The sequence below is a fragment of the Pelobates fuscus genome, chromosome 3 (genome assembly GCF_036172605.1).
Source record: "Pelobates fuscus isolate aPelFus1 chromosome 3, aPelFus1.pri, whole genome shotgun sequence".
Lineage (NCBI taxonomy): Eukaryota > Metazoa > Chordata > Amphibia > Anura > Pelobatidae > Pelobates > Pelobates fuscus.
In genome coordinates, this window is record NC_086319.1 from 110,405,350 (window position 1) to 110,423,044 (window position 17,695).

At 41.8% G+C, this 17,695-nt stretch overlaps 1 protein-coding gene across 1 annotated transcript in view; it reads right to left on the reverse strand.

The window, feature by feature from the left end:
• Window positions 1-17,695, reverse strand: part of LOC134600871 (organic cation/carnitine transporter 2-like) — a 90,326-nt gene that overhangs the window by 39,934 nt on the left and 32,697 nt on the right. Inside the window, exons 3-4 of the mRNA XM_063445259.1 lie at window positions 17,288-17,442; window positions 754-925 (exon numbers count right to left, since the gene is read on the reverse strand). Coding sequence (XP_063301329.1) covers window positions 754-925; window positions 17,288-17,442 — 327 coding nt within the window. The remainder of the gene's footprint in view (window positions 1-753; window positions 926-17,287; window positions 17,443-17,695) is intronic.

Sequence of the window (17,695 nt, forward strand, 5' to 3'; positions counted from 1 at the left end):
CTTACTTACCTTCCCAGCAGCTCCCTTCAGCTCCCCTGTCTAATTCGCGAGAGCTTGATGGGCCCTCCAGGACCACCATGGGTCCTCCAGGACCCTGATGGCGACCCTGGTCTGCATTATTGGCAGTATCGGTAGAAACCGATATTGCTGAAAATACAGAATATCGGCCAGACTGATAATCGGTCGATCCCTAATATATAAGGATGTTAAGCTCACCTTGCTCAGAGCCTGATTAGCCTGGCCCTGAGGTGGAAAAGCGAGGTGTCAAGTTATGGGGTGACACTTCCCCTATTGAAGTGCAGAAGTCACAAGGGCAGGACTGGACACCAGATGAATCCAACATGGATTTATTAATACAAATATATGTATAAAAACAAATAAACCAATTTAAAAACAAATGTTGGGAATAGTCCAATAAGTGCAGGTCCTGTTGCCAAAACACATTTTGCTTAAAAATAAGCTTCCTCAGTCATCTGGTGTCCAGACCTGACACACACACACACACTCTCTCTCTCGTGATATACAGTTACGGCATGTTTTAGTTTTGGATTAAACAGTAAACAGGAAAGTTAGCTTCAAAAATATATTTTTTTAACTATGTGGCATCTAAATAGACTGGATTTCAATATTACCACAAATTGATTTCACCCTGCTGGTGGTAGATTCCCCCACGATTTGGCAGGTAAGACAATACAGAGGTTCTACGGAGATGTGGCCAATTAGTATTTAAACCGGATGTACCATGAAACTCACCACCACAAAGGAATGCAGAACAGCCCTGGGATTGTTAGGGCCAACAGTAACATCCGCCAGTCTCTGATGAAGAAAGCAAATAGAGGCAGCAGCATGTAGCCGATAGCGTAGAATATGCAGACACCAAGTGTAGAGAATATAATCCGAACCGACTTGCCAAGGATTTCAGCCCCTTTATAAAGAAAAAGAAAAAACAAAATAAAGAACATTGGCATTTAAAAATTAAAGGGACACCATATTCACCAAAACAACTTTAGCTTAGAAGCAGTTTGAGTGTAGAGATCATGCCTCTGAAGTCTCACTGCTCAATTCTCTGCCATTTAGGAGTTAAATGAACAGTGTATAAGTGTATCCCTAAAGATATAGTGATCCTATGCACTAAAATGATCTGCCAATTAATGGGTTTAAAAAAAAACAAAAAACAAAACACTTACCTGATTCAAGCTCCAATGTACCTGAGTGCTCCACCGACATCGGCAATCGGAGGGCACCCAATGGGCATGCACCATGTGCACCTTAGGCATTCCCCAGAGGAAAGCATGGATTCAATGCTTACTTTGGGGGATTTCAACTCACTGGATGCCCTCATGTAAAACTGAGTCAAACTCTGTGGCAGACAGTCACTACTCTTATACTTTAATTTCCTGAAACTGCAATGTTTTTTACATTGCAGAGCCAAGGGCACAGAGACCCTGTTCTCAGATCACTTCAACGAGCTGAAGTGGTCTGGGTGCCTATAGTGTCCCTTTAAATCCCTTTTGTTTCTGTTTATGCATCTCTAGCCACACCTACCATGGCTGTGACTCACAAAACCTGCATGAAAAAAAGGTTTCATTTTTCAATCTGTTAACTTATTTGAGAATTTTTCATCTCTTGCTCTGTAATTTGAACTCTAATCACACACACAAGGCTACTGCAAGATCTAGCAAGCTATGAACAGTGCAGGAGATAGAAAATTGTAAATTAAACATAATTTGCAATAAAGGAAGTTGTAAAGGATGCCTCCATTCTTGGGGCTTGTGGAAGGGTTCGGAAGCCAATCTCCTCCCCACATATTATGGACTGTGACCCAGAACCCTCCCCACAGGATGCATGACCCATCCATGCTAGACCAGGACTATCCAGTAGCACAACTCAGAGCCATATCAGAGAATGACCGCAACCTGGTCAAACTTTAAAGTATTATTACTCGAGCTAGGTGCCTCCAATATGGGCACTAATTGAACTGTGCATGGCTTAGACTGTGGTCTATCTGGGGATAAATATTGAGCTGAGCTGCTATAACCACTGAAGGTGTCTTGCTAGAAAAGGAGGAGATTGGGAAAGATACTCCGGTTGAGTACTGAGCTCAGTCACACAAGTGTAAACATTAGATCTCACTTTACAGGAAGTACTTAGAAAGGCTCTGCACGTTACTTGCAGGTAGGTGTGGCTATGGCTGCAGAAACAAAGATTTAACTTCTAAATGGCAGAGAATTGAGCAGGTAAACTGCAGAGGCATGATATACACATTAAAACTGCTTAAGTAAGCTAAAGTTCTTTTGGTCCCTTTAAGGGTTTTACAGTTGATGGGAACAGATCATACAATACTAAACTTTATTATGTTGAAATGATATAAAACAAAAAGAGCGTTCATTTATTGAAATCAATTACAGAGCATGTTTCTATGCTTAACTCTTTAAGGACAGAAGCAATTGTCAAACTTCTGAACCACAACAAAACCTAGAATTTAGGCCACCATAATTTAGGGGTTTCTCTTCAATTTCTCTTAAAATAAGGCAATTTTTATAAAGAATAGAAATGGCCTTATTTTAATATCCTAGATGTATACCTAACACATTCAAAAAAGGGGGGATACAATGGAAAGCACATATTTCAAGGTTTGGCTTACAATACATTTTTACTCAAACGCAACTAAAGAAAAATAACTCAAAATAGCTTCATGCTTCCCGAGCGTCCTCTACTGTATGATTGCAGCATGAGAGGGAGATCTTTCGGATCTGCAAATGTAATATGGACCTTGATTAACCTCTGCCAATTGTAAAATGTTACCTAGTTACAACTTTTCCTTATGCGTTTCATGAAAAGCGAAGCGTTCAAGAAAAAATAAATAAAATGTTTCATAAAGACAGGGCGCTACATAGAAGTCCATATCTCAGCTTTAACAAATGATAATCGGCATGGTTTTAAATACAAAGTGTGTTAAACAACTAAAACCATGTCTGAAGCGTGTGGCCAACTATGAAGAAGACTAGTTCTGCCTCTCCAACCTACAGATTCCCAGGCCTATAGAATTATATCTAGCCAAGCTTTACCCTGAGTGTTCGGACACTGGTGCAGCAACCTACTGCGGTAACGCCACATCTTCTAAATGGGCGTAAAATAGGCAAGGATGGTCATTGTGCCTATAATCCCTAAAATGGGTTTTATTTGGGGCTTGGCCTCTTACCGTAAGTCCTCTTGGAAAGACATAACTTGTCATTCGTGGACTGAACCACTTAATTTGTTTGTTTTTTTTAAATATTATTTAGAAAACAAACTCTCACATGCTCTTCTAGTCTTGGTGTACATATACACAGTTCATAACTGGTTTTACGCTCACGATGTGTCAATTGTTTTGAGAGCACAATACATTTAAAAAAAAACAAAAAAAAACACTGATACCGGAGAAACTGACGGAAGCCAAGCACAGAGAGATGGACACAGGTTTCTTCAGGAAGGAAGAGATTCTTTATTGGATCACCGATCGGGACTCAGAGGGACTAGCGTCACCAAAATACAGCAAAGTCTGAGTACTGAATACATAGAGTACATTCCTTATATAGCACTGTAGCTCCTCCCACAATTAACTACACCCACACATACCCTTAACCTATTTAATGAATAGAGTCTAAACTCATCCATCCGGTCTAACCACGTGGCTCATCTGATACAAAGGAGAGGGACGCGTAATTCCAGTTCTTACATTCCTGCACCTGGTCAGTACAGTGATGACAGTATCTTAGCTACGTGTAATTAACCAACTGATACTACAAACACATATACATACATATGCCTTGTGGCAATCTTAGCCTGCTAAACTTGTATTTTACTGGAATTACATCACATTCCCCCCTTTGATGCCTCTGATATTTCACAATTACTTGAGGCATCACTTAACCTTGGTTTGCATATACCTCAGGTTACCATGAACCAGACCAGACTTATCTTATGATGTGAATCTTCAACATTCATCTTCTTGCATTGGTTCTCCCTGATCTAGAGCCTTATACTTATATATCGCCATTATCTGTGCAGCAGCCTTCCTCTCTGCTATACTTCCTATCAGGCTTTGCACAGACCTAACTACTAAGGGTATAAGACACGGTAGGAGTAGACACAACAGTAAAATCAGTAGGACTCCACCTACCACTGCCTTAAGCCCTCCAAACCACTCATACCAGCTACCAAACCAACTACTTGGATTGTACCCTTTCCATACCTGAGTAGGCACATGCGCTAGTTTAACCATATGGCTAGTAAGCTCAGCTATTGCTTGCCCTTCGTCATCTATTTGAAGACAGCAATTACTTAGGTTAAACTTCCCACATACACCTCCCTCTACTGCCAAAAGGTAATCCAAGGCTAATCTATTTTGGTAGACTGCTGTCCTCATCCTGGTGTTATGCTTCGCTAGAAGATTGAGCGCTTGTGATGTCTCATTTGTGATAATCTCAACCACCGCCTGTAATCTTATAATACGGTTGAGCATATAAATAGGGGTTCTATAACCAAAGGTACCATCCTCAGCCCACGTGGCTGGCCCATAGTAATCTATAATACGCTGGGGAGGCCATTCATCATCTTCCCAGGCGCCTATCTCTATGGGTCCCCTTTTCTTCCTATGATTCACATCATACACTTTAACACCTAAAGTCTCACCTGTTTCAATCGGTAACAAGAAGAAGGATGGTTTGAGCATACCCAACACACATGCCCCTTCCCAGTCCTGTGGCAGCTCCGAATAGGCTTTCTTACCACAGATCCAGTACAAATTTGCTGGGGCTCTCCAAGTAGATGTGATGGATAGATCAAACCACACATCCTTTAAATTGGCATATCTAGCAAACGGGTTAGATGGTTCTGAGACATTTGAAGCCGACCACCAAGTTGTATTCTTTGTATCATCATCATAAGCTTTTTGCCCTAGACAAGTTAATTCTCCTACAGAAGTATTATACATTATTCCTTTCCTTGCTATGCAAACATAACCTATGATGGAGGTCTTTAATCTCCACTCAGATTTACCTCTAACACTCATATGATAATCGGCTTGTGTAGATATTAATTGGTCAACTGCCTCAGAACCGGACATTACCTCCTTTGCTTCCCAAGGCCATTGGTCTCCCATGTTAGTACCTCCACACACATAGCAGTTGGTAACATTAAGACTACCGGCAATACTTTCAGCTAAATCGATGAACAGGTTTTTAGCATTATGGGGGATCTTATTATCTATACTCATCTCTTCGTAAAAGGAATGGTATACTTGATGAGTCTGGGAGGATACCGTATCAGTCTCTATTCCTATAAACAATAATGTCCCAGGATCTAAACCCGTCCCGTATATTTGAAACCCAAATAAATTTCCATACTTATCTAAGAACTTGTCGGGGTTATTAATGAGTATATGGACTGGGTTGCATTCCATAGACTTACAATAAGGGCTAGTCGGCAACTTAGTCACTATCATGTCTTTGTCTACTGTCTGTCCCCAAGTTGCCCACCCCACACAAGACCAATATGGGCAAAAGTTATAATCTCTATTTGGGCATCTAGGACTTACATATTTATTTTTGCTACTGGGACAAATATATTTATCGTTAGACCCATACGTCCTCTCCCATCTAAGATCCCCACATACATTCCACGGCTTTCTACCACTCGATATCGCTTTACACGCATCAAATAGCAGAACACCCGAAGAATGTACGGATTCTAACACCGTTTTATTAATTAGGGTCCCCTGAGGATCTCCATTCCTGAGAGTCAACCAAATTGTACGAGGCTGATACTCCGGACTGAAGCACTTAGGTTCTCCTACTCCTAAATGGCACACACTATAATCTATATTTAAGTATCTACATCTCGATACATCTCCTTTACATTCGTATTGTGAATGCCAAATTAGGGTTTGGGAAATATGGTTACCTGTTCTCGTAGTCTTAATGCATACCTCACAGCTAGGAGTGTCGGTACCTCTACCTTCCTGAATATAAAAACACATATAAATAAACACTATCAAAAGCACATCTTTCGCCGTCATCCTCAGTCTTCGTCCGTGCGATGGCGCCTCAGCTTCCAGGATGTGAGGGGCTGCAGGGAATGGAGTTCTGCTCATCTTCACAGGTGTCCCTTCGAGACTTTCCTGGCTTATACACTATGTGATGGTAAGCGGACAGGCTTTATTATGGCCTTCTCACTCACACCTGTAACAATAAAATTTGTAATCCACAATAATTCCTCGTTACTCCGACTGAGTAGTGCGTTTTAACCGGATCTTGCAGGGATTCTCTGGATCTGCTGTAACTTGCCAAGAATCGACTGCTGCTGGTTTAACCCTGGAGTGATGTATCCACGGAGTCACTTCTGCTACTTTTATTGCTGTAGGGGTAGACAAAAGAACAACATAAGGACCTCTCCACTTGGGCCCTAACGGTACATTATTCCACTCTTTAATCCACACTTGATCTCCTGGATGATAACTATGAACAGGGGGATAAATATTCACAGGTAATCTATCTTGTACCCATTTCTGTACCTCCTCCATAGTCTTACCCAACTCTACAACCTGCTGCCGGGTAATTCCTTCTCCCAACTGACTCAAGTCCCCCCTTAAGTTACCAAGTACGGGAGGTGGTCGCCCATACATGATTTCAAAAGGAGAGAGGCCCATCCTTCTGGTAGGGGTACTGCGGATTCGCAATAAAGCTATGGGTAAGAGAACGTTCCACTTAAGTTGGGTTTCCTGACACATTTTAGCCAACTGGTTCTTTATAGTTCTATTCATTCTCTCTACCTTACCAGAACTCTGGGGTCTATATGCAGTATGAAGCCTCCACTTTATACCAAGCATATGAGTCAGTTGTTGTAGGCACTGGTGAACAAAAGCTGGACCATTGTCCGATCCTATAGAACAGGGTAGTCCATATCGGGGTATTATTTCTCGTAGCAGGAATCTCACAACTTCTCCTGCTTTCTCTGTACGAGTAGGACATGCTTCTACCCAGCCTGAATAGGTGCACACAATTACCAGCAGGTAACGATGTCCACCCGATTTAGGCATCACTGTAAAGTCTATTTGTAGATCGGACATGGGGAGTCCCCCCATAAACTGAACTCCTGGTGGCTTTACTGGTCCTTGTCTTGCATTATTCTTAGCACACGTTACACATCTGCGTACAATGGCCTGAGTCAAGTTGGACAATCTTGGTATGTAGAAATGTTTTCTAAGAGATTCTTCAGTACTGTCTCTCCCAGAATGTGTCCCGTTGTGATAATTTTGGACAATTTCTACCGCTAGCGATGCTGGTATAACTATTCTTCCATCTTCTAGCTGATACCACTTGTTCTCCAGATACTTTCCCGGTTCAGTCTTTAACCACTCCTCTTCTTGAGCTGTATAAACTGGAGTCCATTGGGACAGTGGAGTTGGTATAAGAGCAGCTATATGCCCTACATACTCCTGTCTTCCTGATTCAGCAGCACGCTTAGCTGCACTATCTGCCATCCGATTTCCCTTGGTTACATCACCATCTCCTCTCAGATGCGCTCGACAATGTATGATACCGACTTCTTTCGGCTCCCACACTGCTTCCAATAGTTGTAGGATTTCAGCTGCGTACTTGATTTCTTTGCCTTCTGAATTCAGTAGTCCTCTTTCTTTATACAAAGCTCCGTGGGCATGAGTGGTTAAAAACGCATACTTAGAGTCCGTATAGATATTTACTCTTAAACCTTCAGCCAATTGTAACGCTCGTGTTAGTGCTATTAATTCTGCCTTTTGTGCTGATGTTCCTTTCGCCAGTGGCCGAGCTTCTATCACCTTGTCTATTGTTGTCACTGCATATCCTGCATAGCGGATCCCTTCTTTCACATAACTACTGCCGTCGGTGTAATATTGAACATCGGGGTTCTGGATGGGAAAATCACGAAGATCTGGTCTACTTGAGAATACTTCATCCATTACTTCCAAACAATCATGTTGACTTTCAGTAGGTTGTGGCAAAAGGGTAGCTGGATTTAAGGTGTTTACAGTCTCTAAATGCACTCTTGGGTTTTCACACAACATTGCTTGATACTTGGTCATACGGCTATTACTAAACCAATGATTTCCTTTGTAATCCAACAACGTCTGTACTGCATGTGGGACTCGTACATAAAGTTCTTGACCCAGAGTGAGTTTATCGGCTTCAGCTACTAGCAGGGCGGCTGCAGCTACGGCTCTTAGACAAGGTGGAAGTCCGCTGGCCACTGCATCCAGTTGCTTAGACATGTAGGCAACAGGTCTTTGCCATGATCCCAAGTACTGTGTCAATACTCCCACAGCCATTCTTCTTTGCTCGTGTACATATAAGTAGAATGGTCGTGTGTGATCAGGTAGACCTAATGCTGGGGCACTCATCAAAGCCTTCTTCACATCTTCAAATGCCGTTTGCTGTTCTTGGGTCCATAAGAAGGGGTCGTGCTCTGTACCTTTGATAGCTGCGTACAGAGGTTTTGCTAGTATCGCATAGCTGGGAATCCATATCCTACAGAAGCCTGCTGCCCCCAAGAATTCTCGCACTTGTCTTCTATTCTTGGGTATTGGTATTTGGCAGACAGCTTCTTTTCTCTCTGGCCCCATAATTCTTTGACCTTCAGAGATATGGAATCCTAGATACTTGACAGTTGGCAAACACAACTGAGCCTTCTTTCTAGACACCTTGTATCCTGCCTTTCAGAGAATGTGTAGTAGATTGTGCGTTGCTTGCTGACAGATTTCTTTTGTAACTGCTGCTATCAACAAGTCATCTACATATTGTAACAATACACACTCTCCTGGGATGGACTCGAAATCCAATAGATCTTGACTTAGGGCTGAACCAAATAGGGTAGGTGAATTTTTAAACCCTTGGGGCAGTCTTGTCCAAGTCATTTGGCGTTTTGAGCCCGTTACAGCGTTCTCCCATTGGAAAGCGAAAATACATTGACTTTCTGCGGCAATTCGGAGGCAAAAGAAGGCATCTTTGAGATCTAAGACTGTGAAGTAAGTAGCCCCGCCCGGAATTAAAGCAAGCAGGTTATATGGATTGGGTACAACTGGATGTATGCTAACAACCGCATCATTGACTGCTCTTAAGTCCTGCACAGGTCGATACTCATCTGTGCCGGGCTTTTGAACAGGCAGCAATGGGGTGTTCCAGGGGGAAGTACAGAATTTTAGGATACCATACCGTATGAACTTATCCAGATAGGATTGGATGTTCTTCTTAGCCTTCTGCGGAATGTGATATTGTCTTAGGCTCACTGGATAAACCCCATGTTTCAGTTCAATTTTTATTGGTGGAATATTGCGGGCCAGTCCTGGTGGGTTGTTCTCTGCCCAAACTCCTGGTATGTTAAACAATGTCTCATCACTCCTAGGGTTTTGGCTAGTCAACACTGTATAAAGTCGCCACTCTTCTTCCTTTGGTACGGATAAAGTCATAATACCTGAAGGTCCATTAAACTTTAAAGATGTTGTTCCATCTGGTAGGAACGTAATCTGCGCTTGTAATTTGGATAGCATATCACGTCCCAGCAATTGGACTGGACATTCAGGCATATAAAGGAATTGGTGTTTTACTACGTGGCCTCCCAATGTACAGAGTCGACTTTTAAGAACCGGTCTTTCAGCACTTCTTCCAGTTGCTCCTATCACAGTAATAGTCCTTCCAGATGGAGGAGCAACTAGATTAGTCACCACTGAATGTTCAGCACCAGTGTCGATCATGAACGCACTCCTTTTCCCCCCTATTGATACATCGACCATAGGCTCCGCTCGACCAAGGGGGATGGAGCCCGGTCGGTATCAATAGTCCTCCATGACCGTGTCAGCCAATCCTACAAAGTCCCTACCTTCTCTATCGCGAGACCTTTGCGCTGCTGGAATATACCTGTCTTCCCTAACACTTCCTCTGTTCCCATTACTCCCTCTATAACCATTACTCCCTCCGGGACCTCCTCTACCTCTCGCTCTGCCTCTAAAGTTTCCGTAGCCTGCCCTGGGTTGGTCTCTCTCGTACTGCTCTCTTTGCGGACATTCGTTCCTCCAATGCCCTTCTTCCTTGCAATACGCACACTGATCCCTACTCAAAGGCTCCCTACTCCATCTATTATTGCCTCTATCTGGGCCCCGTTTATCTACGCCTGCGATCGCTACCGCTAGCATATCAGCCTTTTTACGCATCTTGCGCTCCTCCTCTTTCTTGCTTTCTGTTTCCCTATTCATATAGACCTTATTAGCTACCTCCATTAGTTGGGAGATTGACATACCTGCAAACCCTTCTAACTTTTGTAGCTTGCGCTTAATATCTCCGTAAGCTTGGCTGACAAAGGCGGAGTTAACCATTCGGGAATTGTCTGCGTCTTCCGGATTAAAGGGGGTGTACAAGCGGTACGCCTCCAATAATCGGTCATAAAAGACACTGGGCGCTTCATCGCTTTTCTGGATCACCTCAACTGTCTTCGACATGTTAATGGCTTTCTTTCCTCCGGCTTTCATGCCAGCAATTATAGCGTCTCTATAGGCTCTGAGTTGAACCATATCAGCACCATTTACGTTCCAATCGGGATCAGTGTTGGGATAATGTGTTGCGGCCCATGCTGCTGGATTAGCTTGGTTCAAAGCACGGGCTCTATCCTCTAATGCTTTAATGGCTGCTTGATTTATTCTTGTCCTTTCCTCATTGTTAAATAAAGTCATTAATAACTGCTGGCAATCAGCCCATGTCGGATTATGTGTCTGTACTATTGAGGTGAACAGATCAGTCATGGCTTGTGGTTTCTCAGTATACGAGGAATTATGGGTCTTCCAGTTTAAAAGGTCGGTAGTGGTGAAAGGGACATATACGAAGACAGGGTCAGCGTGTGCCATTTGACCTGCGGCATCGATATAAGCTGACCCGGGATTTAAGCGAAGAGGCATCTGATAGTGCTTTAATTGTTGGGCACCAGTCAACTGTCGGGTTTGGATGGGGCTACGTAGGGAAGCGTCAGTCATGGGTTCCGGTCGGGGAGATATAGGGTATGGGGATGTGGGAGGTTGGTTTTGGGAAAAGGTAGTGAATAGAACACTTCGGGCCGAGCTAGATGAAGCTTGACCGGAAGTCTGAAGTGGCGCCAAATCAGGATATTCGTTTCTAATGGGGGTGGGTTCTGGTTCCGGAAGGGGAGATTTAGTACGAGGGGGGGTGGATCCTGTACTGGAGGAGGAAGCGGAAGTGGATGAGGGTAATGAGGGAAGGGTTACAGGACTTCCTGTATTTGCGTCACTTCCTCTTACCGGAAAGTAAGGGGGCGGCAAAGGGATCTCGGACTCAGGGGGCGTGTCCAAAATGGGCCTAACACCAGCCCTAGTGGACGAACAAGTCCTAGCTACCATGAGGCGACACTGTTCCTCGTGGCATGTCCGGAGCCATTTTGGCGAGTCATTTACGGCCTGTCTCCAACAATCACTATAAGGAAACTGGCCGTAAAGTTCAGGCCTACCTGATACAGCCACGTGTAAGCGCTGTACCAGAGTTGGATCCAAACTGCCACGTGGCGGCCATGCCGCAACCAAAGTAGGCCACTCCCTAGTGCACAAAGTGACCAAACGTACAGGGGACATCTTAACCCCAAAATCACAAACTTTGAATCCCTTTTTAAAATTCTTAACCATACATCCTAAGGGATCCGGAATCGTTGACTGCGACGCACCCATATTTAACAGTGGAACGTCGTCGACAATGATTACTATACACGCGTACTATTCAACAGTCACACCCGTTTCCTCTGGCAACAGCACCACGTGGTACGGTTACCAAGTGAAACGTACACAATAACAATAAACACTCAGGGAATTCCCGTACACACACAGCTGCTACACCAGTCACTATATAATCAATATTATGCCCTTTGGCGTAACTACACAGTCACCCACGCTATAATTCTCTATATACGAATTACCCGTCTATAACACACCCCAGTAACATCGTCTTTTACAAATAGCGGTTACAGTACGGTTAGCATAGGTCAAAGCACAAGTTAAGGTCACAATACAATTATTAGTGGTTATGGTGTTAAACATGCAATGGACGACAATGATTAGTACTTATTATATAATGTCAGTAAATATACAGGGTTATGGTACCGTGCACTATAATACAGCAACACACTATTAACACTCTCGCTAGACGGCTGAGCTCGCGCTATCTAACAAGATATACACTTTACTAAAACAATCGTTAACACATTTACAATTCCCAACTAAACTATTGGCCAGTACCTTGAATGGACTACCTAAAACTATATACACCCGTTTTGGTTAGCCACACTGCCCAATCACCACATATATAGCGAGCTAGAGAACCGAATTTACACAGACGCCTCTTAGTCGCACTATACAACGAGCTAGAGAACCGAATTTACACAGGCGCCTCTTAGTCGTACTATCAAAAGTCTAGTGGGTTCCAAATTTACACGCCTTCCCACTTAGCCCAGATAGGATGAGAACTAGCGAACCGAATTTACACAGGCGCCGCTTAGTCTCCCGGTCCCTCCGACCTAGCGAACGTAATATACACCCTAGAACGCTAGTCTAGACAAGACACCGGTGTCCGGCTAGGGCTATTTACACCAGGACCCCGCCTGACTAACCAAATCAAACGGTCTGACTAAAGAGCGTTCGATCGAGCGGTGCGCCTTCGCTCCTTCCCTCCGACAGAGGGGGCAGATACAGATTCAAAAACCCCTTTGGGCCTACCGCACAATCGGTATACCCCTAGCGGGTCCTGCCGTCTAAAACAGCAGTTATCTTACCTCCTCGTTCCTGAACCTGAGTTCACACTCATCGACGGGGACACCCCAGCACTTCTCACGTAGAGGCCGATGATCTCCTGGACAACAGACCAGTGGCGCCGAGACGAAGGGAGGTCCACGCAGAAGTTCAGGGGTGCAGCCGTAGAGAACGTGGGCAAAGATAGACCGTCTCACGCCTCTGCCTCTCAGCTACCGTTGAACGATGAGCTTCCCGGCCAATGCACCAAATGATACCGGAGAAACTGACGGAAGCCAAGCACAGAGAGATGGACACAGGTTTCTTCAGGAAGGAAGAGATTCTTTATTGGATCACCGATCGGGACTCAGAGGGACTAGCGTCACCAAAATACAGCAAAGTCTGAGTACTGAATACATAGAGTACATTCCTTATATAGCACTGTAGCTCCTCCCACAATTAACTACACCCACACATACCCTTAACCTATTTAATGAATAGAGTCTAAACTCATCCATCCGGTCTAACCACGTGGCTCATCTGATACAAAGGAGAGGGACGCGTAATTCCAGTTCTTACATTCCTGCACCTGGTCAGTACAGTGATGACAGTATCTTAGCTACGTGTAATTAACCAACTGATACTACAAACACATATACATACATATGCCTTGTGGCAATCTTAGCCTGCTAAACTTGTATTTTACTGGAATTACATCACAACACCACCACCCAAAAAAACCCCAAAAAACAAATAATGACAATGAAGCAACAAAGGTGTAAACTAAACAAGACAAACTATTGATTTTGCAAGATTAACAAAAAAAATGTTAAAACAATTCAAATGTGTGACCAGAAGCAAGTGTAGTTTAAAGACTGATATTGGTGGCCTCCATCATTCACCAAAAATCTAGACATGGTAATTTAAAAAAAAACAAAAAAAAAAACATTTTTTTAATGAGCTCTAACTTTTACAGAGGATAGATAATTTGTCTGTATGAAATTATTCACTTCAGGTTCTTGCAATTGCTGCAAATCAGCAAGATTTGCAGCTGCTGCCTCAGAGCAGGATTCCTCCTCCAATCAAACACTGTCATTCAGCTCTTGTCTTCCCATTATTTTCAGTGGTATATTTCTGCACCTGCCAGCAGGAAGGGTAAGCTGAACGGCTAATCTGTTTCAGGCCACCAATATCAGTTTGTTATAGCAGGCTTTTGGTGTGTCCCTTTAAGAATAGGTACACTCTGCATTTCTGGAATGACTCATTACCAAGTAATGGACTATGAACCATGTTTGATCACTAGATAAGACATCACATGGGTTTAAAAAAAAAAAAAAAAAAAAAAAAAAAAGCAGAACTGCATGTGAAATCGATATGTGGGAAAATCCTCATATTGTACTGCTTTTATCTATGGGACTTGGGGCAGGCAATTTTAAAGGGACTTGTATGAAAGAAATAGTACAGTCTGATTTTGACTTCACCAAGATGTAAACTGCAAATTAATTTTATAGAGATATATTTAGATATGACTTTTTGGCATCTATGTGCAAATATGTAGAAATCATTTTGTACTTTGTACTTGATAAAACATAATCTTCATAGTTTCTCCAGAATTGAATTGATTAGGTGCATCTTCTTATTTAAAGGAACAAAAATGTGTATATCTGACCCTATAGTGTTAAACTATTTAGCCCCACGTGCTCCGGTCTTTCCTTTCCTACTTTAAAGCTAGTAAAAACTTACCTTATTTCCAGCACTACACGGGTCCGCCGGTGCGGTCTCAGGCCCCAATCCGCCTCCTTGGCAGACATTATGCAAATTGATGATCTCAGCCAATCACAATGCTTTTCCATAGGAAAGCATTGGATTGGCTGAGATAGTCAATTCAGATGATCTCAGCAAAGGTGGTGCGCAGGGGCATCGCTGAACGTGGCCTGGCCAACCAGCATCTCCTCATAGAGATGCATTAATTCAATGCATCTCAATGAGGAACGTTCAGCTTCTCCATGCACAACCTGTAGATACTTAACGTCAGTGCTGCACACTATGCAGCACTGCCCCAGGAAGCACCTCTAGTATCCATCGGAGGAGTGGCCGGTGGAGGTGTCCTTAGGTTTAAATGTAAACATTGCCTTTTCTCTAGGAGAAAAAAAAAACAAAAGAAAACAAAAAAGTGTTTACTGCAAAAAGCCTGTAGGGGCTGACTATACTCACCAGGACAAATACAATAAGCTGTAGTTGTTCTGGTGACTATAGTGTCCCTTTGAGTAAAAAATTAGTCAAAGCGATGTGGAATTTATTTATTTATTTTTAAATAAGAGTATAAATGATTACATTTGAAACTGGCAGCTGAAATAGATTTAATAATTTAATACAGTTGACATCTGGAATCAGCATGAATAGTACACCAATGCCTTATTCTGTGTGTGTCCAATGTTTGTTTACAAGAAGTCCAGCATTTAAAGCTTCTCATAGAGATGCATGGGATTGGCAGAAGGTCCTCAATGCTTTTCTATGTAAAGTATCTGATTGGGTCACAGGTCAACCGTGATGACTTTACTACCAGAAGAAGTGGATGCATTGAGTTTAAATGCTCATATTCATTTAAGTAACATCTTTTTCTAAGTTCATACATTTTCCATTAGTAATCATATTTTTACAGTTTCAACGATGGGCTTTGGCACCCCTATCCCACAAACAGTTAACGTTCTTTAAACATTGCTTCTTGTGAAAAGAAAAAAAAAAAAAAAGATTTATTGTCAAAATATAATACAATGCATATGTTGCTTCCAATGAATCCCAAGTAGCTTTTTCTTCCATTATTTGTAATAATTTAGAAGGCAAAAATCCAATTCTGAGTGACAATAGCAACAACTCCTATGTCCAAATGCAAAGCAGCTCTACTTGTCAATAATAAAGGCTATGATTTCTGTAACCACTGTACAAGAGACAAATCAACAGGCTGGCTTTTGACAGTGCAGTAGAAAGTATTAATTTCACCTTCTTGCAGTTACAACAGAGTGCACAGAAATAATGTTGTTTACTTTGAGCTTCCATATCAGTTACAGAGAAAGGTTCACTATGGTAATTACAGAACATTGTAATCTGGATTGGAAAAAGCATTACATTTTCCAAGGTAAAAAAAAAAAAAAAAGTTAAGAAAATAAATTAAAAAAAGTTAAAATAAAAATCACCAAACATTAACAAAAATACTTTATTTTTCAATTCAGAAGCACATGGAGTATATTTTCAACTTTAAACTACGCTTTCAATAAATATTACATAGTAGAACAGAATGCCTGAATAGTGACGTATATTTATAGTGTGTTCTAATGTCTATCAATACAAGAGGTGATCTTCTATGCAGTGATCCTTTGGAGGGTCGGGACTCCCAGCTAAACATGGTCCAGATACAGATGAGGAACAGCACACCAGGTGGCCAAAAGGTAAGGTTAAAGAGACCAGGCTATAACTAAATATGATGAAAAGCCATCACAAACGCCATCCCACCAGGGATCGATAAGACCTTATATTTGGTAATTGAGCCCAGTAAGTAATTAAATCCTGTACTAGGATTTAATAGGAATACACTATGGCAGATGACATTTTATGTTTTTAACCCCTTAAGGACGGAGCCAATTGTACAAGTTGTGTCACCTAGTTACAAACGCTAGCCAAAGTTAGCAGTCACATTTGTTTTTTGTATTTTTTCTTTTTTACACAAAATCTGCACTTTTACTGCAGATATCGTCGTGATAAGTTTTACGGTTTCAAAACACTTATATTTTTGTTCAGTGAAGTACAATACTACCCACCATGTCCAGGTTTTATGGTTTTTTGGAAAGTTACAGGGATAAACATAGGACTTGCAAATTAAATCTCTGGACTTGTCAGGCTGGTCCCTCAAATTATAATTAATAAAATGACTTAATTATGTAAAAAGATTACATAAATATACACATAGAATTTAAATATACATGTATTTAAATCCTACATATATTAAAAAAATATATGTAGGATTTAAATACATGTATATTTAAATTCTATGTGTATATTTATATATTGATTTTCTCACCCATCCTGGGTGGTATGTTTATTCCTCATTCTCGGGTCCTTTACACAAGGCCTGAAGAGCCTGATTCACATGGAACACAAGCTCATCTTGGCTGCGAGACCTCAAAGATTTCACAATATACAGAATTTATGACAGTCCTGCTGAACTTCCTGCTTCAGAGAGAGGGTGATCAGCCTTAAACGCAAATGTTGTAACATACTGCACCTCCATCAGCTGTCCCCAGGTAATGATCACCTTGTGTGAAAATTATTTCTGTTGGCAAATATAGCCTTTTAATACAATACAAAGGTCCATTAAAGTAATAAATACAATCTTATCGTCGTCTCTTAAACTAGAAACAGCAAATGCTACAAATGGAAAAGAAAAAAAAAAAAAAACAACAAAAAAGCAATTTTTTTTAATTTTTTTTTTTTAGATCTTACCAAGTATGAAAGCAGCCACGTAATTGGAGATCTGTCCCATACCAACAATGACGAATAAAACCGTGAACATTTCCCAGTTTACGGAAAAGACTTGCACAATGCTGAAGCCAGTCTGTACAGCCATGGTAGCAAACAGGACTTTCTTCCTTCCGAATCTTAATGGAATAAAAAAAAAATAAAAAAAATATACAAGTTCCAAAGTCACAAGACCGATCTTAACATATCTGAACAATCAAACATTGGTTATTTCCATTCAATAGCTGACCATCACTCTTCAGCCCTAGAAAGTGCCCCCAGTCTCTAAAAACCAATGATGTTCTATATTATTGCTGTATCTTCAACCACGCAGAGAACCAGTAACTGTAATTTATCTTGTGCAACAGATATCTAGATCAGCATTGCCCAACT